This window comes from Coturnix japonica, chromosome 21 (assembly GCF_054131305.1).
Source record: "Coturnix japonica strain WE chromosome 21, WE-NBRP24, whole genome shotgun sequence".
Taxonomy (NCBI): Eukaryota; Metazoa; Chordata; class Aves; order Galliformes; family Phasianidae; genus Coturnix; species Coturnix japonica.
This window is the reverse complement of record NC_140683.1, coordinates 10,552,226-10,576,104: the sequence shown is the minus strand read 5'-3', so window position 1 is coordinate 10,576,104 and position 23,879 is coordinate 10,552,226. Positions and strand designations below refer to the sequence as shown.

Here is a 23,879-nt window from a genome sequence, read left to right as displayed (position 1 = left end):
GCCAAATTCCCGCCACCGGGAGCGCGCCAAGACAAGCGCGCGCCAGCCCTTTCCCGCGCTCCGCCGCGCGAGACTTGTGATATGCAAATCAGGGGGGCGGGGCTATGCAAATCTGGCTGTGTGCTGCGGCGGGAAGCGGCGGCAGGTGAGCGCGGGGTCGCGGGTCTGAGCGCGGTTCGGCCGGTGCTGCGGGGTTATTGCGGGGAGTCGGGCGACACCGCACCGAGAGCGGCCCGCAGTGCCCGGATCGGCACGGAGCGTTACGGGGCCGGGAGGTGTCCATAGGGCCCGGCCCGTTGTGGCGGTGCTGCTCGGCCCCGGGGGCTCCGTCACCCACGGGCTCGGCGCAACCGCAGCGCCGCCGGGCGGGGGAGACGGTCGGGCGGGTGTCGGGGTGTGCGGGGCCCAGGGCGGCATCAAGGACGGACAGACCTTGGATAGAGCCGGGTTGTGCCCTTGGGACCGGGCGGGCACCGGGGGTTCGGTAACGGCGTGTGGCTGTGACGGGCCGGGGGGAGCTGAGGGAAAGATGTGTCTGGTTTGAGGTCCAGAGGGAAGAACACGTGGGGAAGGCACCGAGCAGAGAGTGCTGCCAACTGCTGTCACTGCATGTGTGAGCACAGCGCTTCCACATCCTATCTGCAAGATAAAACCCTTCTGAACACGTTGCCCTTTGTTGCTGACTGCTAATTAACCCGCCCTCATTAGTGTAGCTCCGTTGTGTCTCCTGGGAGCTCAGCTTTGTGCTTCAGCTGTGGGCGATGCCCCCCATTCCCTCCTTGCTGCCCTTAGAGCAGTGGCAGCATGGAGCAGCTTCCCCTATGGGGGCCCAGGGGCGGGGGTCCCCCAGCAGCGCTGTTATCTCCTCTGGACAAGCCGTCCCCGCTCCTGCAGTGCAGGCTGGGGCTGGTATCTGCCCCTGACAGCGCAGTGGGAGCTGCTGCCTCTGCTCCCAGCCATCCCCCTCCGTGGGATCAGAGCCTGGAGCATGTTCTGGACTCTCGAGGTGTCTGTGCTCACTGAGCCCTTTGTTCTGCTGCCTGGAGCTGCGCCCGGGCACTGCCGGCCTCCCAAGGGCTCTGCTGTGTGGGCATGGAGCGGGTCTGGGCCAGGACACAGCCTGTGTGTTCCACACTGTGAGCATCATCATGGTGCTTTATGGTCCTTTTATGTCATTGTGTAAGTAAGGGAGAGGTTGCTCCATCCCCAAGCCAGGGATGCACACAGCTTGGTTCAAGTGGGAGAGTCTGGTGCAGCTGAACAACTTGGCTCCGTGTTGGGATATTTGAAGGGTCTTTGAGCTTCTCCCAGTGTAACACATAGGAACGCCTCCAATTAACGTTTCCCGGAGGAATGGAGCCATGTCCTGCCCAGCTCTGCTGCTGAGCGTTGTGGTGAGGGCAAAGGGAGCGTGGTTTGGGTGAGCCAGGGCTTTGCTGTTGTGAAATGTACATGTAAATTGCCCAGTCACAAGACTATTAGTGAGGTGTGGAAGAAGAAAATACTGTTACGGGCACGTCCTGTGGCTGCGCAGGGCGGTGTGCAGCCTGCAGCTGATGTTAGCAGAGCAGGAATGGCATTTACTGGGTTATGGGGCGGAAGCTCCTGCTTCATCCCTGCAGCCTGGGAAGCAAATGCTCTGGGGAATGCAGTGCAGCTCCCAGCCGTCCAAGCAGAGCAGCATGTGGGGCCATCACGTTCTTTTTTCCCCATCTCACAGTCACCAGTTGAGCAGCAGCTGCGATTCCCAGTGAGCAGGGCTCGTTTCCTGTTCATCTCAGGCTGGTAACCTCCAGGGCAAGGATTTGATCTAGACATAAAGCAATAAAAGTCCTTCAGTGGCAGCCAGCCCCTGACCTCCTGCTTTTGTTCCTTCTGTTTCAGGGTCTCTCTTCACCACCTCCCTGTGCATTCCCAGGATGCAGGCAGATTCACTCCTTCACAGTGGCTATTTCCACCCCGTGCTGCGCTCGTGGCAGTGCACAGCCACCACCTTCAATGCCTCCAACCTTATCTACCCCATCTTTGTCACGTGAGTGAGCCCTGGTGCTCTGGACTGGGGACAGACCAAGCTGGGGTTGGCTGGGCATAACACTACAGGACAAGTGTGGGGCAGGGGCTGTGCTCTGGGCCCTGCCCATCTCCCTTCTGACACCAAGTGCTCACATCTCTGTCCCATCTGCCCTCTGCAGTGACAGCCCTGATGCGGTGGAGCCCATTGCCAGCCTCCCTGGACAAGCCAGGTAAGGGCCAGAGCCACCAGGAGCTGCTTTGCAGCCAGAGATGTGCACAAGACAGGGACAACACTCCTGTATTGTTGTACATAATCCCTGCCCTGGGGATCCCCCCAGCATCAAGCAGGGTGGAAACATCCCTCTGCTCAAAGCAGGAAGGAGGACAAAATGGGGGAGCTGGGTGGTGCCAGGGTTCCATTGGGCACACAGAGAAGCTGGAAGAGAACAGGGAGGCCAACAGCAACTGCATGTGGACTCCTGTCCTGCATTCAGCCTTGCATGCTACGTTTGCAAGGTTTGGACAGAGGCCAGAGTGGGATGTTCCCAGGGGCAGGGTGTGCTGGGCAGGTTTTCCACGTCAGCCATTGCTGTTGGGCAGTGGGAGGTGGGTCAGTGTGAGAAGGGCTCCTGGAGCTTGGTGAAGGCACACAGGACTTTGTTGCTCCCAGCTCCTGATCTGCTGGTCCTGGGCACTCAGCCATGGTTGTGCAAGCAGAGTGAATAAAGCAGAGCCTGCACTCTGTGCTGTGCCAGGCATGGTGTCCAGCACCCTGCGTGCTCTACTGAGCCCAGGCCTGGCATGCTGAGGGCTGTAATGGGAAAGCTGAGATAAAGGATCCAAGGGCAGGGCACGCTCATCCTTTCAGAGCAGAGACAGCGTAAGGCTCCCTGCTCTGTCCCTGCCTGTAGATAACTGTGCTGTTGCCCCAGATAAGGGTCTGGATTGTTCCTTCCAGCAGCACCTCCCCTGTATCTCCCACTGCTGCTTGGTGTGCGCCAGCATCCAACTTAATCATTAACTCGGGTCCATCCCTGAGTGTCCCAGCAGGCAGGGCCTGGCCAGCACTGGTGCACTGCTCAGGTCAGAGGGCTGCGTGCTGGCACTGCGTGTACTCATGGTATATTTGCTGGATCACAAAGTTGCTGGTCTCAAAGCAGAACAGACTGAGGGTACTCAAGTTGTTGCTTTATGCTGCTGAGCATCCCTGCCCCTGTACAGCCCCCTCTGCCTTGTGGCAGTGATGCAGGGTGTCCAGGTCAGCCTTAATCATGGCTCCTGTCCAGTTCATCCCCCAGGGCAGGTCTGGGTGCCTGGCAGCACACCTTCACTTTGGTTTTCTCAGGTATGGAGTCAACAAGCTGGAGGGGATGCTGCAGCCCCTTGTTGAGGATGGTCTGAAGTGTGTGCTCATCTTCGGGGTGCCCAGCAAGGTCCCCAAGGTCAGTGTGCATGAGCAGGTGGTGGCAGGGGTCTGCAGAGCTGTGGGGGATCACTGTGGGGCTGGAGGGTCTCCCAGTGAAACAGGGGCAGTTTGGGGTTGTGGCAGCCCATTCCGCAGAGCAGGATGTAGATGGGAAACCACAGCAACACCCAGAATGATCCCAATAGGTTTGGGTGCCTCTGCTATATTTCTCTGTGTGAGTGGTGAGATGAGAGCAGAGAGCTCTGCGTTTCATAGAGCAGCATGGAAGCTTGAGAAGTGCTGCTCCTCCTGACCCAGTCTTGCGCTGGGAGCCATTGCAGAGAGGCCCCAAGATCTGCACTCATTTCAGTGTCACTGCTCTGTCACCCTTTTCCACCACTGGTGATCACACCTCACTGCAGTGTGACAGTGTGTTCAGGAACACTCCCTGTGTTGACCTGTGGCCATGGAGGAGCTGGTGGGAGGCCCTCAGCTCTGTGTGCTCAGACATGTTTCTTCTTGCAGGACGAAAGAGGCTCTGCTGCAGATGCAGAAGACACACCTGCCATCCAGGCCATCAGGAAGATCTCTGCCACGTTCCCACAGCTGCTCATTGCCTGTGATGTCTGCTTGTGTCCTTACACCTCCCACGGGCACTGCGGTGAGCACGTATGGGGGGCTGGGGTGCTGTTCAGGCACCTTCCTCTTACCTGGAGCACCTGAGGGTTTCTGCTTTCTCATGTGGATTTCTGGGTGCTGGTGGGGCCTGGCCAGCACCTGCCTCAAGACTTCCCAGCACTGTGTTGAGCTTGGATCCCCCGTCACTGTCATCCTTTTCCTGGAGCACTCACATGTCAAGTCCCATCTGTGGGCACTGCATTGTTAGTCTCCTGCTCAGCCCCTCTTTATCCAGCTCTAACACCTTCCCCACTGTTGCTCTGAGCATCTCTATAGCTTGTTAAAGAACTCCAAGGATCAGGGCCATCATCTCACTGTTCTGCTTCTTGCCTGACGCACTTTTTCTTCCAGGCATCCTGCGGGAAGATGGCACCATCCAGAATGAGGCCAGTTGCCAGCGGCTAGCAGAAGTGGCACTGGCTTATGCCCAAGCAGGTGAGCAATGCCTCGCAGCAGCAGCCACACAAGGCTCTTGTCACTTATAGCCAGCCCAAAAGCAAATACCTGGCTTCAATGGGAGGGCTTCCACTGATCTGGGGAAGCATCCACCTGCCAACCCTGGAGGAGCTACGGAGACTCTGGACACCTTCAACAGTACGAGGGAGATGCCCAGGGTCAGCTCCTCCTGCAGGCAGTTACAGCCTTGAGCTTGTTATCTCCGCAGGCTGCCACATCGTTGCCCCCTCGGATATGATGGATGGGCGCATTGCAGCCATAAAGAAGGCTTTGATCTCCAACGACATGGGAAACAAGGTGAGAATGTAATGACAGAATATAAACCAACTGTAGGAGGGGATTCCTACCACCCTCGAGCTATGATGCAGCAGAGAGCTCCAGCCCTCACAGCCCCGCTCTCATCTGCAGGTCTCAGTGATGAGCTACAGTGCCAAGTTTGCATCGTGCTTCTATGGACCCTTCAGGTGAGGTTCTACAGGGATGGGAACAGCCCACGTTTGCAGGAGCAGCAAGGAGGGAGGGAGCCAGCGCTGCAGCAGAGTGTATTTGGGGATGAACCTTGGCTCCTGAGTCAGATGTGGAGGAAGGGGGAGCAGCTGTGGCCGCTGTCCTGGCCTGGTTTCACACTGACGGCCCTGATTCCTGTGCCCTGCTTGTTCCCAGGGATGCTGCACAATCCAAACCTGCCTTTGGAGATCGTCGCTGTTACCAGCTGCCCCCGGGTGCCCGCGGGCTGGCACTGCGAGCTGTGGTGAGTCCAGCCAGGCCCTGTGGTTTGTGGGGACCAGACAAGTCATCCAGCCAAGATGGCCAAGGGTCCTTGCCCTGTGCAAGGCAGAACATCAACGACCATCAGCTCACCAGAGCCTGAAAAACGTGTACAAGGAGGGCACTCCTCACTGTGACTTGGAGTGTGGGGAGAAGGGGTGAGGTGCCAGGCTGGGCTGTGGGCTTCTGTAGCTGGTGGGGGCCTTTCTGTGTTCTGTTCTGGGTTGGGAATTGTGAGGAATCATCCATGAGCCTTTGGGATCATTGAGCGCATCCTCCCTGCAGGACCGGGATGTGCGTGAGGGCGCAGACGTGCTGATGGTGAAGCCCGGGATGCCGTACCTGGACCTGGTGCGGGATGTCAAGGAGCGGGTGAGGCCCCGAGGGGAGCGTGGGCAGGGGGCGGCCGGGCAGCGCTGCGACCGGTGTGTGTGAGCAGGGGGGGCGCACAGCCGCAGTCCCGCTGTGTCCCGCTGTGTCCCGGTGCTGACCCGCCGTTCCCCGCAGCACCCCACGCACCCTGTGGCCGTGTACCACGTCTCGGGGGAGTTCGCCATGCTGTGGCACGGGGCGCAGGCGGGAGCCTTCAGCCTGAGGGCTGCCGTCATGGAGGCCATGGCCGCGTTCCGCCGGGCAGGTGAGAAGGGGACGGAACGGGGCCGGGCCGCCTCGAGCCGCCCCCGGACTCACCCCGCTGTGTCCCCGCAGGGGCGGACACCGTCATCACGTACTTCACGCCGCAGCTGCTGCGTTGGCTGCGGGAGGAGGCGGCGGCGGGGCGGGACTGAGCGGGGGAGGAGCCGGAAGCACCGGGGGGAGCGGATCTGCTCGGCCCGTCCCGTCCCGGAGCTCGGCCCGGCCGGACCGTTCCCGTCCGCCCCCCGTTCCCCGCTCAGCTCCGGCCCCACATCGGGCTGATGCCCCCCAGGTGCCGGTGTCCGGTGCTGGCTCGTTCCCGTGTTCGCTGTCGGTCCCTTTCACCCCGCCCGCCCTTAGCGATGCTCGGGCTGCGGCTCCTGACGTGGGACGTGAAGGACACGCTGCTGCGGCTCCGGCGGCCGGTGGCGCTGAGTTACGCGGCCGAGGCGCGGTGTCACGGCGTGGAGCTGCGGCCCGACGCGCTGAGCTGCTCGTTCCGCGCCGCCTACACGGCGCACAGCCGGCAATACCCCAACTACGGGCTGGGCCAGGGGCTGAGCTCCAGGCAGTGGTGGCTGCACGTCGTTAAAGAAACGTTCCGGCTCGTCGGGGTGCGCGAGGAAACGCTGCTGGCACAGATGGCGGAGAACCTGTACCGGGATTATTGCAGCCCGAACAACTGGGAGCTGCTGCCGGGAGCCGCCCACACCCTGAGCCGGTGCCGGCAGCTCGGGCTGCGCATGGGGGTGGTGTCCAACTTCGACAACCGGCTGCACGAAATCCTGCAGCGCTGCCACCTGCGGCATCTCTTCCACTTCGTGCTCACATCCGAGGCCGCGGGCGTCGCTAAACCGGACCCGGAGATGTTCAGGATGGCGCTGCGGCTCGGGGCGGCGCTGCCCGAACAGGCGGCTCATATCGGGGATGATTACAGCAGGGATTATATGGCGGCACGGCAGGTCGGCATGCACAGCTTCCTGCTGCACAGCAACGGGCACAGCACGGAGCGCGATGTGCCGCCGGGACACGTGCTGCCCACACTGAGCCACATCCTGACCGTCATCGATAAGGGATAACGGCGAGAGCTGCCCTTGGGAGGGAGCAGCGCTGCTGAGTGCTGACCCACTGCTGGGCTGGGGCTGCGTGCTGCTGTGTGGGGTAAGGAAAAGAAACAGAGCACAGAGAGGTGCTGCCCGCAGAGCAGGAGCGACATTCAGGCAATAAAGGGCACCTGGCACACACAGAATTGTGCTGTTTTCTTTCCATGTGCTTCATATGGGGCGGGACCTGATGCTGCTGGAGCTGGGGAATGTACCTGGGTGCAGCACTGAAAGCATTTCACTTAATGCTGCAGTGTCACAGGTTACTTAGATTTACCTATTACCAAGTTGATTCCAGCAGGAGGGATGGTGGGCTGATAGTTATCCCTTCTTAGACACGATGCCTGGAGAGTTATCAGGGACAGGCTGCCAGCAGAGCAGTCATTGCACTGTCTCTGTACACCTGGGGGAGCTCAGGTTTGTCACCTCACCAAGCAGCTCCCTGTGCCCTGGGGCTGGAAGCTGTCACAGCTTTGCCTCCCATGGGCAAAGTCTGGAGATGCAGAATTTCCCTTAGTGTAATTTACTGCCAGCAGATTTAATCACTGATTTGGATACTGAGAAATAAAGAGAACAATTCTTAAACACCAAGGAAATGCGTTTCTTTCCTCTACCCAAGCTCAGTGTCAGTCCGACAGTTTTACTATCCATCAGCTGCCTGTTTTCACTGTAATATGCTCAGCCTCACCCAGCCCTAGGAACAAGCAGCTCCATTCACATCAATGCTAATGGCTCCTGTCTCGCTGCTCCTCTGCTCTGGGAGATGCTGATGTCCATGCGGGTGCTCCTGCCCTGTGTGGGTCACCCATGGGTGACAGCCCCAATTCATGGTGTCCCTCCTCCTGCTGGGTCTCCTCTTTCCAAGTGTCTCCTACAACCTTCCACACCTTCTGCCACTTCTCTTTCATTTCTCCAAACAGCTCTTAACCTTCACTCAAGGTTGAAATCATTTTCATTCCTGCAGCGTGGAGTGTTCTGTTGCCCACACTCCTCCCCATTGGAGCTGGAAAGAAGCCCTTGTTCTGAAGAGGAATCAAATGATTCGCTGGCAGAGCCAGGCGTTAAACACTGATCCCATGCCCCAGCTTTCACAGTGTTGCTCTCCCCACCTTGCACTTCCAGCTCTGTGCTGAGCAAACTGGGTTGGAGGGCCGAGGTCCTCCCTTGCTGACCTGGGCTCAGTGGGGGCTCTGCTCCCAGCCCTGACAACAGCATGGGAGCTGAGGGAGGGCTCCCAGGAGTCTTCATAAGGCACCGTGCTCCTGTAGGAGGTGTTTGGGGACTGACTTGGGTCTTTCCCAAAGGTCTGGGTCCTGGAGGGCAAACATCATGTGCTCGGTCACCCAAAGGAGATGAAAGCCATTGTAAAACAAGAGAACAGATGTACAGGCTGAAGGCAGGTCTTTTCTGATCACTGTACATGCTGGTAGCCCAGTCTGGGCACGTGTCACCCCACGAAGGCACAGTGTGGTGTATACGGTCACTGTCCATACAGGTGTGTTTGCAGCCCACCTCTCACTGGCTGAGCGAGATGCTCTGATGTGCCACTGCAAAGACAGGGTAAAGCGGTGCCACAAAGGCCTCCCTGTGTGAGAAGAGGATGGTGCAGGAGTCGGGGTCGTAGAAAAGCACCTCCCCTCCATCGAGGTCAACCAACACGCCGACCTCAGCCGGAGCCCTGAGCAGATCCACAGGCTGGGGCTGACCGGCGTGCAAGAACCTGAACTCCTTGTCATAGCGTGAGAAGACCCAGGAGGCAGCGTTGAAACCCAGACGGGCTTCATTGCCGGGCCCCTTCCGTGGCAGTGAGCCGTAGCACACCCCCAGCTTGTAGGCACAGCTCTTCTCCACGCTGACCTTCCATGCGTGCAGCCCTGTGCGGAAAGACGCAGCAGCCAAAGCGTTGGGCCAGTGGTCGAACCGCTCGGGACCATCCGAGTCCAGCTTTGCTTTCCTGGCGCTGAAGGTCAGAGTTTTCTTGTCTTCGGACAGGCTCAGGTGGGGGCTGACAGTTTTCTCATCTATGCTGATTTCCTCAGAGCCTGGGAGAGATGTGAGCACACAGTGAGCCTTCACCACCCCAAGAACCACAGCCAGAAGCACCCCTACAGTGATAAGGGCTGCACTTATGTGCCACTTCCTAGAGTGGTGTGAGAAGGGACAGGAGAGAGCTCTGAGCCAGGGGCCCAATCCAGGCAGGAATCTGCACTCACTGCACTGAACAAACACACCAGAGGCAACAACCTGGGGTTCCTGTCCCATACAGACAGGCTGCCAAATGGTACGAAGGAGAGCAGTGATCCAAGCAGGGACTGGAATTACACCAATTCCAACTCATGGCAGGGAGAAACCCAAACCCCAGCCCCGTCCCTGCAGCCTCCCTGACCTGCTCCTCCTCCCCAGGGTAAGGCAGGAGCCCGCCAGGATGGCACCTGTGTGGGGAAACCAGCAAAGCTGGTACTGCAGGAACAAGGAGGGACGGGCAGAGGAAATCCCTGCCCTGCTACAAAGCACACGCAGCCCAACGTCATTCATCAGAACAGTCCGTCAGCCCTGAGCAGTTTGGAACAGCCTCAGGAGGTGGCACCAGGAATTGGATGAACCACAGCTGGTCTGTTTTGCTGTGATGCAAGGACAGGTCCTTCATTCACAGCACAGAGGCAGCTCCCAGCCCTGTGGGGCCCACATGCTTTGCCCTGTGCCATCCTTCCCACACACACACACTCAGCAGCCCATGAGCGGGGTGTGAGCACTGAGTAACTGCACAAACATTTCCCCTGCCCTGTAAATCCCTAAGCCAAGGGAAAGGTGCCTGCGTGACTCACCCCTGCCCACTCCCAGGACAAGCAGTTTCCCTGCCCAGTGCCTTTCCTTGCCCTGCTTCCCCCACCCTCTCTCATTTATTTTATGCCCACAGCTGATGCAGAAATGGGGCTGGAGCAGGTGAACATTTTGCTGTGTGGGGCTGGGCTGCAGGAGGAGCTTGGCCACACGAAGCCCGTTCCTGCTTTATCAACCTCTGCCCAGCATTCAGCACCTGGCAGGATGAGGCCCCCAGATAACAAACCACTGGGCTGCCACTCCAGAGACACGATGGAATGGGCTGAGATAAGGTAATATGGCTGCTCAGTAGGTACGTGCACTCAGGGCCATCATACTGCACCCCAGGGCTTTAAAGGGGTTCAAAATGAGCTTGCAGAAATCCAAATGAGAAGGACACTGACCTGCCACGCAGCACAGAACCGCAGAGGCCCACAGCCGGTGCAGCAGCGGACTCTGAACACGCTGCTGATTAAAGTTTAACTTGGCAGACTCCTGAGGCTCTAAGATTCCCTCCGCCACCTCTGTCCTAGCAAAGAGACACAGCAGTTACTTAGAAATCGGGTGATTAACTGACAGGTGCTGAGAGGTGATGGCAGAGCCCTCAGGAAGGAGGGAGGGAAGAGCAGAGCTGTGTTGTGCTGCCTGCTGGGGGAAGGCAGGAGGTGCTGGGCAGGCTCGGAGAAGGGGTGAGGGAAAGCAGGAGCAGCAGGTACTAACCTCTCGAAGATGTCTTGTTCTGCATTCTGGGGACAAGGAGAGAAAGAGTCAGAACAGCTGAAATTCCCACATAGAGAACCCCAAACCCAGACCCACAGCAAAACAGGGACTCAGGGAGCACCGGCCGCCTTCCTGACCCACAGAAACAGCCCTGACCTCAGCCACCATCCAACATCCATTTCTTTGGCTGCGGTGCTTTTCACTCCTTGGCTCAGAAAATGAATGGGAACAGCTGAGGACGCTGCACCACCTGCACCTACAGCTCAGCTCTGGTGGCTGACATCTCAGACAGAGATCTATGCTGCACAACAGGACGGACCCCCAGGAAGGGCTGTGTGTGCTCCTAAGAACCTCATTTTTATTACCAGGGCAGCAGAGAGCTGACAGCCCAGTGTGACCTGCACCAAGTGGGCAGCACGACGCCCACCTAGAAACCTGGGGGGACTGTTGGGATCACCTGGAGCCCAATTCCAGCTGCCTGCTGTCACCGCACACACCAATCAGTGCCATGATTCAGTCTGAGCATCCACAATGAAAAACAGAGGCTGTTTCTGGGCAGTCAGACCATGCCTTATATCTGGGATGGGTACTCACCACCAAGCCCTGGTCGTCCAGGTTGGTGATCACGTCCACCAGGTACGTGCGGAGGGCTGACAGCTTCTGCAGCGCCTCCGTCCAATGCTCCCGCTGTGTCAGGATGCTCTGCTGCGCCCGCTCCTCCTCGGCGTGCACCTCCTCCAGCAGCCGCTGCTCCTCGTTCTCACACACCTTCCCCACCAACATCAGCCTCTGGATGACCAGCTCTCGTGCGCTGTTGGCAGCGCCCTGCAGGGAAAGGAGGGAGGAGAAACAGCTGCAACCCGAATGAACAACAGCCCCCATCGGCTTCCTGAGGGCTCAGCTTCTCACACTGCCCTGTTAACTGAGCCCGAGGCACAGCACACAGAGCTGGATGCGATAACCAGCCCCAAACCTGCTGCGTGCCCAACCAGCACAAACTAATTGCACACTGACCACTAACCACTGCAGCACGGGAGCACCAACCACCACGGGACGTGGTGGATAACAGCAGGACAAGGAGAAATGGCTTGATTATTATTAATAATAACTCAGTGATTCTAGAATGATGTTGGACGGCAGCACACCAACACCTGCGTGCCAAGGGACCGGCTTTGCTCGGTGACAGGGCACGGACTTACCAGCACGGCCTGGCTCCTGGAGGGCAGCACCTCGGCCACGTGCCTGGCGATAGCAGCGCTCTGCAGCTGCAGCCGCTCGCATCGGTCCACGAGTTTGTTCTGGAACGCAGAGAACAGAGCAGCGCTCAGGGCCGGGACATCCCTACCGCGACCCCTCAGCCCCCCACAGCCCCACTCACTCCCACCGGACCCCCCACAGCCACCGCCGGGTACCGCCAAGCAGGAGGGAGGGATGGAAGGAGCGGAGATCTCCCCACCCCGTCCATGCTCAGGCCCGTCCCGCAGCGCCCCGCTCGCTCTCTGCCATGGGCAGGACACCCCGGGATCCCCGTCCCGCTCACCCGCAGCTCCGTCGCTCTCTCGGGCAGCGCCCTCGGCTCCGCTCCCCGCCGGGCCATGCTGAGCCGCGGCACCTGCCGCAGGTGCGGGGGGCGGCGGTGAGAGCGGGGCCGAACCGGGACGGATCAGCACCGCCCGCCCCGACCCGCCCCGTCCCGCCCCACCCGTCGCCATGGAACCGCAGGGAGCGGGGACACGGAACGGGGACACGGAGCGACCGCGGTGAGTGCGGGGCGAGGCGGGGACAGCGGGGACAGCGGGGACTGCGGGGAGCGTGCGGGAACCGGAGCCGTCGTTCCCTCGTTGTACCGTGCGGGCATCAATGCGGAGTCACTGCAGCAACCTGGACAATGGGAGGGTCGGCTTTAAAACGTGAGAATCTGGGTTAAAAAAGGATGATTTGGGTTTCTGTGAAGCGGTGGCCGGAATTTCAGTCAGAGCTGAAGCCTCGGCATCCTCCTGCCGCTTTATTCTGCGGGAGAAACAACTCCCAGCCTTCTCTCGCTGTCACAGAAAAAACACCTTTGTTCCCAGTGTCCCAAAGGGCCTCGATGGAAGGAAGTGAATGGGTGACAGGACGCTGCCCGGAGATGTGGATGGTTTATGCCCCTTTGGAACACACAGGCTTGTGGATGGAGCAGGCTGAGATTAGCCGGTATTACTGAGTGCTGATCACGGAGGCTGCCAGGGTAAAATTAGAAAGGGAAGGTGCTGTGAATGGCACCGAGCCCAGCCGAGCTGCTGGTCCGGAGCTGCCCCGGCTCTGTGCAGACTGAACGCGTTTCCTTCCAGCAGGAAGCCCTTCGAGCAGTGGGAGCCGGGTTTTCTCCTGCCCTTCTGTTGGCAGAACACCTGTCCAGAAGATGGGAGCTAACACAGACTGAGTCCAGCTGGTAAATCTTCATCTGCAGAGAATCCAATTACTGGGCTTGGGAATTCGCAGCCATTGAAACGGGTTTGTCGGTGGCTGCTCCTTTTGTGACTGCAGGCGGTGTCCGTTCAGTGTCACATCAACCAGGATGTAGCCCCGAGGAGGTCCTGGCTTTATCCTGGCTGTGTGAGCAGCAGAAATCTCTCTGGATGTTCCACGCTGCATCTCCTCGCTCCCAGCCCCATCCCTGAGCCCGGCGCTGTGCTGCTCCGTGCTGCTGCCTGCAGCCGATGCTGAGATGGGGAAACTGCAGAGTAAGATCAGTTTGCACACAGCCACGTACAGGTAAAGCATCCTCAGATGGTCACATCTTGGCTTATTAAAGGGGCTGGGTATCAAGTGTGGGGGTTTAGTTTCATTACTGAATTTATGGATTGGTTCATTTTTGAGCCTTGCTGCTGCCTGGCTCCTCTGGGGGGCTGGGATCCAAAATGGAGCTCACAGGAGCAGCTGAGCGTGTCAGAGCGACCTCTTGCACTCCCTGGCTGCTAAAGCAGAGCTCTGGAGGCTGAACATAGAATCATCCAGGTTGGAAAAGGCCTCAAGGATCCCCAGCCCTGCCCCATTCCCACCACTGACCACATCCCTCAGTGCCACATCTCCATGTTCCCTGAACACCTCCAGGGATCCCCCACCCCGGGGCAGCCTGTGCCACCACCTCTCCGCTCTTCCTGATAAGGAATCTGTCCTAATATCTGACCTTAACTCACACTGCTGCTGTCCCTCTGCTGCTTGCAGGGCTGACGGCTCCATGGGGAGGCCAGGATGCAGTGGGGCAGTGGAGCTGCACAGCCCTGTGCACAGCGATGCCGTCACCTGCGTGGCTGCTGTCCGACCAGAGCTGTGTGTGTCGGGAGGAAAGGACAAGGTACAGCAGGGGATGCAGTGGTGGGGATGGTGGGATGGTTGTGCTCAGTGAATGAGCTCAAAAACACAAGGCTGTGTTCCCTCTTTGGGCTCAGTGTAACACAAAGCGGGGCTGTGTGTGAGCCCTCTATGTCCCATTCTGCTGACCCTGCTGACTTCCTTCCTCTGCAGAGTGTGGCTGTCTGTAACTGGAGGTCTGGAGCTGTGCTGGGGCGCTTCGTCAGCCACGAGCACGAGGTCACCAAGGTGAGTGAGCAGCAGGGAGTGCAGGGGGGTCTCCTGCCTCTACCACAGATGGGAACAGGAGCAGCAGAACGGCAGTTTGGTGTCTGCAGAGCCCCAGCAGCCCCCTGTGCTCCTCCTTCTCACCTTCCATACATGCCGATGCTCACAGTGACTGCAATGCGCTCGTTTGAGTTGATAAGAAAGTCTTCTGTTTCCCATAAATGTATTTTCTGAGGCTGGGATGGAAATAAGGTTCAACATGATGCTGATTCTGGTGGATCCCAACCCATTTCTCCATCCATCCTCTGCAGGTCACCTGCACCCACGATTCCAGCAGAGTCTTCAGCGCCTCCCGGGACAGAACAGTGATGATGTGGGAGCTCCGTGGGACCTCGGGGCCAAGGCAGCGCTTCCCAGGGCATGACCTGGTTGTTACTGGTCTGGCTGTGAGCCCAGGTGAGGAGCAGCTCACTCCTCATGGTGGTCCTTTGGTCCTTCCCGCTGCAGCGTGACTTGCTGACTTGCTCTTGCAGATGCATCTCAGCTGTGCACAGGTTCACGAGACAACACCATTCGCAAATGGGACGTGGAGACTGGACAGTGTCTGTGCAGAGCTGCTCTCTCCAGGAACCTGGTAGGAGCCCCTGGTTCTTCACATCCCATAATGGCAGCTCGCTTCCTGCTTTGGTCCCTTGCGTGCAAAGCCCTAGAGAGTGAATTTGCCCCGAGTTCGGCACTACACAAAAGCCCTGAGACAGCACCAAGATTGACTGGTGCTGCTGGAGATCACAGCTGAAGGCTGGTTTTCATCTCCAGAACTGCACCTCATGGAGAACAAAGGCACCCACACATACAGCAATGTATTAACTCCCTACTGCTAAGCAATGGACAAAGCGGTGCCTCTGCTGCCATAGCACTGTGTCCTGCTGAGCTGCGGGTTCCTTCCACCTGCTAAAGAAGCCCAAATCCTGACATCACTGCCTGCTATCCCCTCCCCTCTGCAGGTAACACATCTGTGCTGGGTCCCTGGGGAGCCCTATGTCATCCAGACGTCAGAGGATAAAACCATCAGGTAAATCCTTCTGGGCAGCTGCACAGGGGAGCTGCAGCCCAGGCCATGTGTCAGTGGGTACGGCAGGGTTGGTGCACAGGGGGTTGTTGGGGCAGATGTTCTTCCTGCCTTCCTGCTCTCCCCCATCTGCTCTCCCATGTGGCTGGAAGGCATTCCTGACTCACGTGGGTCTCCTGCTCGGGGAGGACAGCATGGGGGCACCACAGCTGTAAGCAGCACTGGGCAGCACCTGTGGGTACAAAGGAGAACAAAGCAGAGCTCCACACAGCTGCCATGGGTAAAGGCTTGTAGAAAGGAGGGAGGCTGCTCCATGGTGGCAAAGCACAGCGGGGCTGCAGGTAGAGCACCAAGGGCTGCTGTAGCACAGCAGTGTCTGTGTCCCCATCTCTTCTCTTGCTGCTTCCAGGATGTGGGACAGCCGGGAGCTGCAGGTGGCTCACACGTTCCCAGGCAAGAGGCACATCCAGACGAGCTGCGATGTGAGCCAGGACGGGCGGTACTGCGTCAGCAGCAGCAGCGGCTTCGCTGGGGAGGGCTGCGAAGCAACAGTGAGTCTGTAGGGCACCCAGCACATCTCCTGCTGCTTCTCTCCATCTCCACAGCACACAGATGGCAGCAGCTCGATGCTCCAGGGCTCTGCCTGCAGCACAGCACAGCACAGCACAGCACAGCTCCCGCTGCTTCAGCTTCACCTGGTGTCACCGGTTGGGTTGGAGCTCAGTGTCCCCCCATCTATCCCTTTGGTCAGTCTTCTGCAGCAGCAGATACCCTTCCTTAGTCAAGTGCTGGGGTTTTGTTTGCACATTTGGATAAATGGTGAAAACCTTTTTGGGGTCTGAAGTGCTGTTTTGGGGTCTTGAAGTGCTGTGGGAGGTGCACATTGATGGGGATGAAGGCAGAGATGTGCTCTGAGGACCAGCGAGGAGCTCCTTAACCAAAGCCACCTTCCTCTCTCTGTAAAACCCCTCCGTGCTGGCAGGTGGCAGTGACAGCCCGAGCTCTGAGTGCTGCTTGTTGCCTTGCAGCTGTGGGACCTACGGCAGACCAGGAGCAGAGTGTGTGAGTACAGAGGGCATCTGCAAACCATGGCCTCATGTGTCTTCCTCCCACGAGATCCTGCTCTCACCCCCTGCATTGCCACGTCCTCACACGACAGCAAAGTGAAGGTCTGGGACCGGGACACTGGAGGTAGGCAGGGCATTAATTCAGGATAGGATAAAAAATAGAAATCTGATCATCTCACCTGGTGTTGGAGTGACTTTTCTCTTCCCTCCTCAGCCTGCCTGGCCACCACATGTCTTGAGGGAGCCGGACCGCTGTCCTCGCTGGCTGCCTGTGATGGCTCCACGCTGCTCTGTGCCAGCTTCCACTCAGGGATCCACGTGCTGCAGCTGAGACACCTCGAGGAGCTGGAGCTGGAGGAGGTGGCAACACTTTGACCGTAGGATCCTTCCCAGCAGACTGCCCATGGGGATCTGATCCCCAAAGTCCACTGACAGCAGGCAATGGGTGACCTCGTGCCTGCAGGGCAGTGATGCAGATGATGGTGCACAGGGGGCGCTCACTATTTGCTTGTGGGTGGTGGGAAGCAGTTAGAGCTGGCTAGAAGAGAAGCTGAACCAGTGATGCACTCAGGCCAAATTCTCACTCCGGAAAGAGTACTGTGGGCTTGAGTCATAAAACCCCCACAAAACCTGGCTACAAAGGGGTTTAATTGCTGTGTTCTCTTGTGTAAGCCTAAATATCCAGCTATGTGTGCTCAAGTTCAATGAATGCTTTCTCTTTTCTCCTGAAGATATTTTAAGATAGACAGAAATCAAACCATGTATCACAACACCCATGTAATCCTTCCACTTCTTAGTCAGACCCAGAAGCAAGTGCACACGTTCAAGCCACATTTTGACTTTCTAGAACACATCTGATATCTTCAGTTTAAAGAATAAACAACAAATAAGTGGATGTTATAACAAGATGACCCTACAATGAAGCAGCTTTCTTTGCATCAACCTCAGGTGAGACGCATCAAAACCTTCAACAGGAGAAACACCCAATTTGTGAGACAGCTGAAGGAGCCGGGACATGAGATGTGCACTGAAACATCCTCTGCAAGTGGAAACAAAGGAGATACAGGCCTCTATGAGACCAACCTGCAGAGGAACTGTGGTACGCTCTCCTCTCACAGCTAACTCTGCTTTATTTTCAGAAGACAAAGACTGCTGTTAAAGCATCCTGGAAAACAAGGTAAGAAAACAGAGGACGTACAACACAGTACATGAAGTGCTGTGTGAGCCCTGCACTAGTGCGAAACAGACCAGAGCAAACACATGAGCCTGTCTTGGAAGGGAGGTGGAAGAAGGTGGTTCATCTCCAAATTACTGCAGAAAACCACTATCTGCAATACAAAACAAGTCCTAAAAAGTGGAAGAACATCATCCCAGCTTTGACTCCAACCAAGCCCTGGTCAGCACAGATGCTTCAAAACCACCTCAGCCAGGAAACCAAGAGCTACTGAGCACAGCCACTGCGATACATGTTGCAACAGCCAATTCCTTTCCTTTTAAAAAAATTTAATATACAAAAACCCAGCTCTTAGTTCTAAGCCATTATTATCGTCTCTGTCCCAGTTCATCATCAGTGCCTCTGAGCTACTCTGCTGTCCACAACTTGAAGGTTCTGTCATAGGAGCACGTTGCTATCAGCTGGCCATCGAGGGAGATGTCCAGTCCCATCACCTTTCCCTCATGACCAGCCAGTGTTTTCAGAGGGGACCAGCCAGGGTGAGTCCAGATCTTGGCAGTGTTATCATAGGCGCCTGTCAGCAGGAAGTTACCGTGATTGGCTGCAGTTGAGGGAAAAAAAGGGAGAAATTAGTTTTGCAAATAAATACATGACAAATCTTCTACCACTACTCACTACTGATCCTCCGGATCCAAGGATGTGATTTTGAGTTGCCCCATTCCCTGCCACCTCAGTAGAGAAAAAGCAGGAACATGGAACATCAGACAGGAGATACTTACGTTCAAATTTCACCCCAGTCACCAGGTTCTGATGGGCAGGAATGGTGTAGATGCACTTTCTCTGCCGGAGGTCCCAGACCTTGCAAGTATTGTCACCACTGCCAGTTGCAACGTGGTATCTGCCAAGGAAGAATGTGTTGGAAGCTGAGCTTTGTACTCAGAGCTCCCACACAACACATGCAAGCTCCTGTCTTACCCATTTGGGGAGAAGTTAAGTCCATAGATCTCCTTCAGGTGGCCTTCCAGAAACATGATACAGCGCCCGGTGCGCAAATCCCACACGCGGCCAAAAGCATCCAGTCCACTGAGAAGAGAAAACCCAAACAGCATCACCCTCCAGACTTCAGCAGCTGACAGAACACCAGTACTGTGGCTTTTGGAATCAGTGAGCAACAAAATCTTGGTAATGTTTCTCATACAGTCCTGATGCAAACAAACTCACCCCGTCCCAGCAAGAGACCCGTCCGTGTGAAAGGCGATGTCATAGACCCCTTTGCTGTGCCCCTCCTGATGGAGAATCTCTTCCTGGGCTTCCAAGTCCCACAGGCGCCACGAGTGATCGTAACTTTATAACAAAGAAAAAAAAGCATTAAAATCTGATCACATAATCCTATTTGAACTGGGCACACACACACCAGCTGTCAGGACATTCACTCTGCCTGGTCCATTGAGCATTAGGAAATCACAGCCAGAAATGAAGCTATAAATTCAGAAACGCAAAGATCCTCAGCACGCTCCTGGGAGAGCAGGGAGCTTCCCCACTTCCACATCAGTGTAGCATCCTTAAAGTTTAAGTGTTGCTCCCTTAGCACTTGAAATCCCCTGAGCAGCAGCAACCATTTCTGCTTCTGGAACTGGACTTTCAGATCACCTTTGTACTGTTTAGCTCCGGTTCAGTCCCCCTCTCCCTCAGCACCACTGTCCTCCTCAGACCACCTCCTGTCCACTGTGTCCAACTGGGTCTCACGTGAGGTGCAGGGAAAGGAAGGCTTTCATGAATCCCAGTGACTGTAAGTAATAGCATCTTAAACAAGCAAAAAAAACCCATCAGAATCCCCTTACCAGGTAGTGCCCAGGAACCTGCCGGAAGGGTGCCACATCACACGTGCCACTCGCATGTTGTGGCCTTCAATATCTGCCACTGGTTCGTCACTGAAAGACACAAGATCAGACACTGGTCAGGGTGGCTGACTCAAGCCAAACCTTTGCAGCTGTGACCACAGTGAGACAGACTTTAATGCAGGCCAGACAAGAAAGTCAGTGTTCTGACTATTGACTCTAAACACTGCTTTCTGCTCACACAGCTGAAGCTCTAAGTGAAAGCCCTTTATCCACATTCATAACCTCAGCAGTAAGTTCTCCTGGAACAATTAGTTTCAAAAACTGACAAGGCCCTTCATTAATCTGAAAGCGTCAACAGCAAAAACTGTCTTTGCTGTCACTACACAGAACATCCCATACTGCAGCAAACTCTGCTATGCTGAAGAAAGCCAGGGCAGGCAGGATAGAGCAAATATTTATTCTCCCAGAGCTATGTGCAGCAGCCTGCAGTGGAAGAGCAGAACAGTACAGAGAATATCTTTGCAGCAGACTAAAGAAATGTGGTCACGTGAGACTAATAAACAACTGTCTTTCTCTGCTCAAGGAGGCTGGGAATTGCACTGGTGTTACAATAACAGGCTGTGTTTGCCAGGAGGAAAGTAAACGTCCATTATTTCATAAGATAAACCCCAAACAACAACACTGCATCTATACATGCCACTCTGACCTTTCAAGGCTCCAGAGTTTGACAGAACCATCAGCTGCACACGAGGCCAAGTTAACATCCTTCTTGTCGAGGGAGACAGTGGCTTTGGGATGGAAGACTATTGCTCCTACGTTGGTGCTGTGTCCTTAAGAGAAAGGAAAATCAAAATCCAAATTACAATTCCACTGGCACCCATTTAAGAATATCAAACACTGAGATTTGCAGCCTTCTAAACACAGTGAAAATTCACCAGATGTGAGTGAAGAGATTTGTATTTAGTTGTGCCCACGTTCAGAGAACCTCATTGGTACTACGTGGTCTGACCAAGAATGTTAATACTTGGCTCAAAATAACTCAAACCAGGTTTTGAAGTGAAGCAAAATATAAATCATCATCCAGAAATGGAAACAACAAACTCTGTTTTTTTCTTTAAGAGAAAGGTCAGGACTTTCTCTGGACTATCTGACACATTTTCAGTCACAAAACAGTTCAGGCACAGGAATTCAGCATAGAGAGGAACAAAAGAATTACACAGGATATCAGTGAAAGTCATTCTTTACCTCGTAAGGTGTGAACAAGGTTACAGTCAGGCACAGACCACAGCTTGCACAGTCCACTCCTGTTGAACACAAGAAACAGAAGTCAGTGTAGACAGGAACATCAAACAGCTTATCAAACAAACTACACCAAGGGCTTCTGCAGTGGGAAAGTGGCAGTCTGACAAAACAGCATCTGACATGGAAACACACATGGAGCAAAAGGTGTGTCACTGAATTCCTCCTTGAGGACAAAATGGCACCTGCTGACATTCATCGACATTCCTGAATGTTTATAGAGACGAAACACTCAGTGCGGACCAGGCAAGCCAAAAGACTGGACACCATGCCCTAAAGTAAATGCTTTGAAGAGAACTTACCAACAGGCAGTAGCCAAGAGTTTGGAATTGGGACTGAAGTGGCAGTAGGACAGCGGGCGATCGTCCCCAATCTGACTACAGAAGTTATTCAAGGACTGCAACAAAATACAGAGAAAACAATGAATAAATACAAATGACTTAGGGACAGTCCTGGCCAGTGACTGAAGCAGAAGTCAGAGACCACAGGGAAATCACTTCCAAAGAGAGATGTTACCTCAGAGCTACTCTAGCCCCAAGCAGGAGGATTATGGAGTTTATCTGACTAAGAGAAACTAGCACAGCTCCATGGCTCAGCTTAGCACTCAGTATGCCACCCACCATACTTGCCACCAATCATACTGATGCCCTGCTTTGCAACTCAAGCTTTGACTGAAAAGAAGCAATCTGTTTAGCTTCAAAGGTAAGAGGCAAATCAACACAGGGATGTGTCTCTGCATCCCTCTGCAGTGCTAGAATACAACAAAAGCAGATTTCTCTGTACAACTGCAGAAACAGAGCTAGAACACGAGTACCACTAGAAGAGAGAGAAAATGCAAAGCTCTTCAAGGCGCAGCACAGCAAATTACACACATCTGGACAGCCCCTCCAGGCAGCTCGATCCTTCTGATCTCTTTGAAATTCAAGAAAAAACGTTCACAAGCAGCAGTTGAACAGATGGCAAACCTACTCGTAGGGATTTGTGCAGTTCTTGTCTCTGCGATGTCCTGGTTGCCTCTGGAATCTCTTTGAGCAGCCGGGCTTCTTCCAGACGCTTCGCTGCCCTGTGAAGAACAAAGATCAAGTACCAGATGTTCACATTTCCCATGCCTTGCTGCTAGAAACCCTCACTTCCCCATTACTGGGCTAACAGATTTGTCTACCGGAACATGTTCTTCATTCTTTTGATCTCAAATTTACTACACTACCCACAATGTGGTTAGTAGTTAAGAGTTTACAAAATGTTGCACTTCTCCCCTTCATTGATGTTAGTTTTCCTTACCTGGGAAGCGAGTAGTTAGCAAGCCACAGCCTTGCTGTTTTCAGACTCCGTGGTCCTTCATGGTACCAAGTCTGTTGATACTGTAAGGAAAAGAACAAAGCCAAAAAAAAGCTTAATGCTGCCGATTTAAACAGTGCATTGACAGTTCTGCTAAAATGGGCAACAAAGAAAAAGAAAGGGATGATTTTAGAATTTGCACCCTGACCACAACCAGGTCTTGAATGTCTCAGAGACCACCAAAATAAGGTATTCAAAGATGACTGTATAAATCTCCTCCGGCACTGAGAAATCATTACCTCTTCTTTAGACTTTTTCGACCTGTCGTCATCTTTCCTTGTCTTTTTTAATGCATCTGTGCCGACCACTGAGAGGATATTTCTTAACCTGAAAGGAAACACGTTAGGTTACGTTCACTTGGTGGACAAACACTCATTGTGTTCCATTCTTTCTTGTTATGTTGTAACCAAACACAGACCGGCAGCACTCGCTGCACGCCAACTACAAGGAAAACAGTGGGAATATGATAAAGTGGGGGAAGCTGAGCGTTCCCTCTTTGCAACACACAAGGGCAGACACAGCACCTCTCCCTCCTCTCTGCGGGACCTTCTCCAAAGAGCGTGATGGGCTCCCCGAGGGCTCGCAGACAGGCCTTCACTTCAGAGTCATCCGTGGAGACGTTGATTTGCCGGGCTCGCTTCCTGCGCTCAAACTCAGCCAAGACTTCGGCCTGTCGCTCACTCATGTGATCCTCCAGATCAAAGACCTCACCTGCACCAAAGCAAAACCATCAGCCTGGACACAGGAGCTGGACAGGAGATCCTCCTCCAACAGGAAGATCCCAACAGAGAGCTGGCAACCCAGGGAAAAGCCTCCCCTTATCAAACCTAATGTATGCTCAGATATTATTGGAGTGACTTTCGATTACACTAAATAAAGGCCACCCCATGCTGCTGTGCTCTCACCGCTGCTGATGTTGATGTTCCCGGCCTCCAGGGCCGCCTTCATTCCCTCCTTCCCCAGCAGCCCGGGCTCCCCCTTGGCCAGCCGCTCCCGCTCCTTCTCCTCCAGGCTGCCATAGAAGATGGGCGCCCTCTTGGCGGGGGGAGCATCGCCATCCTCGGACGGTTTGTTCTTCGTGGGCTGCAAAGGAAAGACAGAACCGATAGGAATCCGTGTGTGCTGAGTGCAGAGCTGACCTCATAACGGACACGGCACGGAAACCACAGGATCTTGTGATAACACCCCAAAGCCGCAGCGCTACCGGTCACAGCCCGACCCGTCACAGCCCTCCCAGCTCCGTTCCTTCCCATCTCCTCCCGTACCTCAGGCGGTGCGGGGCCCCTCACAGCCGCAGGCCGCGCCCCGCCTCGAGCCACCGGTGCCCGCACGGCCGCCATCACTGCGCTGCCCGACGGCCTAACGGAGCACTTCCGGTGACGGACAGGAAGCGGCGGGTCACACCGGGTAAACCGGAAGGGGCGGGCGGTGCGTGACAGAGCGGAAGGGGCCGGGAGGCGGCGGAAGCGATGCTGCGACGGAAACCAACGAGGTTGGAGCTGAAACTGGACGATATCGAGGAGTTCGAGGGAGTCCGGAAGGACCTGGAGGTGCGCGGGGACGGAAGGGGAAGGACCGGCAGGGGTCGGGGGTTGTCCCGGGCACCGGGGCCCTGACTCGGCCCCCCCGCCCCGCAGAGCCGCAAGAAGCAGCGGGACGAGGCGGACGTGGCGGGCGGCGAGGAGGCGGCGGGCATCGCGCTGGGAGCCGAGCACAAGAGCCGGGAGCAGCTCATCAACGACCGCATCGGGTACAAACCGCAGCACAAGGCCGGGGTCCGAGCCGCGCACTTCGGCACGTTCGAGTTCTGACGGTGCCGCTGCTCCCGGTACCGAACGGAGCCACACGAGGCTGTTTTAATAAATGGGCTTTTTTACAAACCGACACCAGCTCCTGGGTCTCCTTTGGTTGCACGGGGAAGTAAAAGCCTT

General features: G+C 55.8%; 6 protein-coding genes across 11 annotated transcripts; 4 read left to right on the top strand and 2 right to left on the bottom strand.

Annotated features, from left to right (window-relative positions):
• Positions 1-104: 104 nt before the first annotated feature.
• On the top strand, positions 105-7,200 carry ALAD (aminolevulinate dehydratase). Its single transcript, XM_015878637.3, has 12 exons — positions 105-145; positions 1,885-2,032; positions 2,193-2,243; positions 3,359-3,455; positions 3,944-4,079; positions 4,448-4,531; positions 4,761-4,849; positions 4,961-5,016; positions 5,216-5,303; positions 5,606-5,692; positions 5,828-5,957; positions 6,029-7,200. The coding sequence occupies exons 2-12, from the start codon at positions 1,920-1,922 to the stop codon at positions 6,106-6,108; spliced, it is 1,011 nt and encodes a 336-aa protein (XP_015734123.2). The 5' UTR covers positions 105-145; positions 1,885-1,919; the 3' UTR covers positions 6,109-7,200.
• HDHD3 (haloacid dehalogenase like hydrolase domain containing 3) lies at positions 6,238-7,200 on the top strand. The gene has a single exon (XM_015878641.3). The coding sequence runs from the start codon at positions 6,238-6,240 to the stop codon at positions 7,033-7,035; it is 798 nt and encodes a 265-aa protein (XP_015734127.1). The 3' UTR covers positions 7,036-7,200.
• A 131-nt stretch (positions 7,201-7,331) lies between these two features.
• On the bottom strand, positions 7,332-12,305 carry BSPRY (B-box and SPRY domain containing). Its single transcript, XM_015878640.3, has 6 exons — positions 12,140-12,305; positions 11,799-11,897; positions 11,194-11,424; positions 10,600-10,625; positions 10,284-10,408; positions 7,332-9,101 (listed from the first exon to the last, which is right to left on the bottom strand). Exons 1-6 carry the CDS (start codon positions 12,194-12,196, stop codon positions 8,575-8,577), a joined length of 1,065 nt encoding a protein of 354 aa, XP_015734126.1. The 5' UTR covers positions 12,197-12,305; the 3' UTR covers positions 7,332-8,574.
• Positions 12,230-18,137, top strand: WDR31 (WD repeat domain 31). 6 transcript variants are annotated; one of them, XM_085521562.1, is made up of 12 exons: positions 12,230-12,359; positions 12,672-12,826; positions 12,933-13,030; positions 13,126-13,353; positions 13,807-13,936; positions 14,107-14,181; positions 14,472-14,616; positions 14,694-14,794; positions 15,165-15,232; positions 15,639-15,780; positions 16,258-16,420; positions 16,511-17,212. In XM_085521562.1, exons 4-12 carry the CDS (start codon positions 13,307-13,309, stop codon positions 16,669-16,671), a joined length of 1,032 nt encoding a protein of 343 aa, XP_085377688.1. In that variant the 5' UTR covers positions 12,230-12,359; positions 12,672-12,826; positions 12,933-13,030; positions 13,126-13,306; the 3' UTR covers positions 16,672-17,212. The 6 variants fall into 6 exon arrangements, with proteins under 6 accessions (XP_085377688.1, XP_085377687.1, XP_085377686.1 ...); XM_085521561.1 differs by having other exon boundaries at positions 12,930-13,030; XM_085521563.1 differs by having other exon boundaries at positions 12,295-12,509; positions 12,930-13,030; positions 16,511-18,137.
• On the bottom strand, positions 17,409-23,312 carry PRPF4 (pre-mRNA splicing tri-snRNP complex factor PRPF4). Its single transcript, XM_015878635.3, has 14 exons — positions 23,214-23,312; positions 22,854-23,031; positions 22,473-22,659; positions 22,188-22,275; positions 21,892-21,971; positions 21,580-21,673; positions 20,913-21,007; positions 20,557-20,615; positions 20,018-20,141; positions 19,312-19,401; positions 18,692-18,814; positions 18,446-18,553; positions 18,250-18,368; positions 17,409-18,071 (listed from the first exon to the last, which is right to left on the bottom strand). Exons 1-14 carry the CDS (start codon positions 23,286-23,288, stop codon positions 17,878-17,880), a joined length of 1,614 nt encoding a protein of 537 aa, XP_015734121.1. The 5' UTR covers positions 23,289-23,312; the 3' UTR covers positions 17,409-17,877.
• Positions 23,313-23,385: 73 nt separating this feature from the next.
• Positions 23,386-23,832, top strand: CDC26 (cell division cycle 26). Its single transcript, XM_015878658.3, has 2 exons — positions 23,386-23,498; positions 23,586-23,832. The coding sequence occupies exons 1-2, from the start codon at positions 23,418-23,420 to the stop codon at positions 23,757-23,759; spliced, it is 255 nt and encodes an 84-aa protein (XP_015734144.1). The 5' UTR covers positions 23,386-23,417; the 3' UTR covers positions 23,760-23,832.
• The last annotated feature ends 47 nt before the right edge of the window (positions 23,833-23,879 follow it).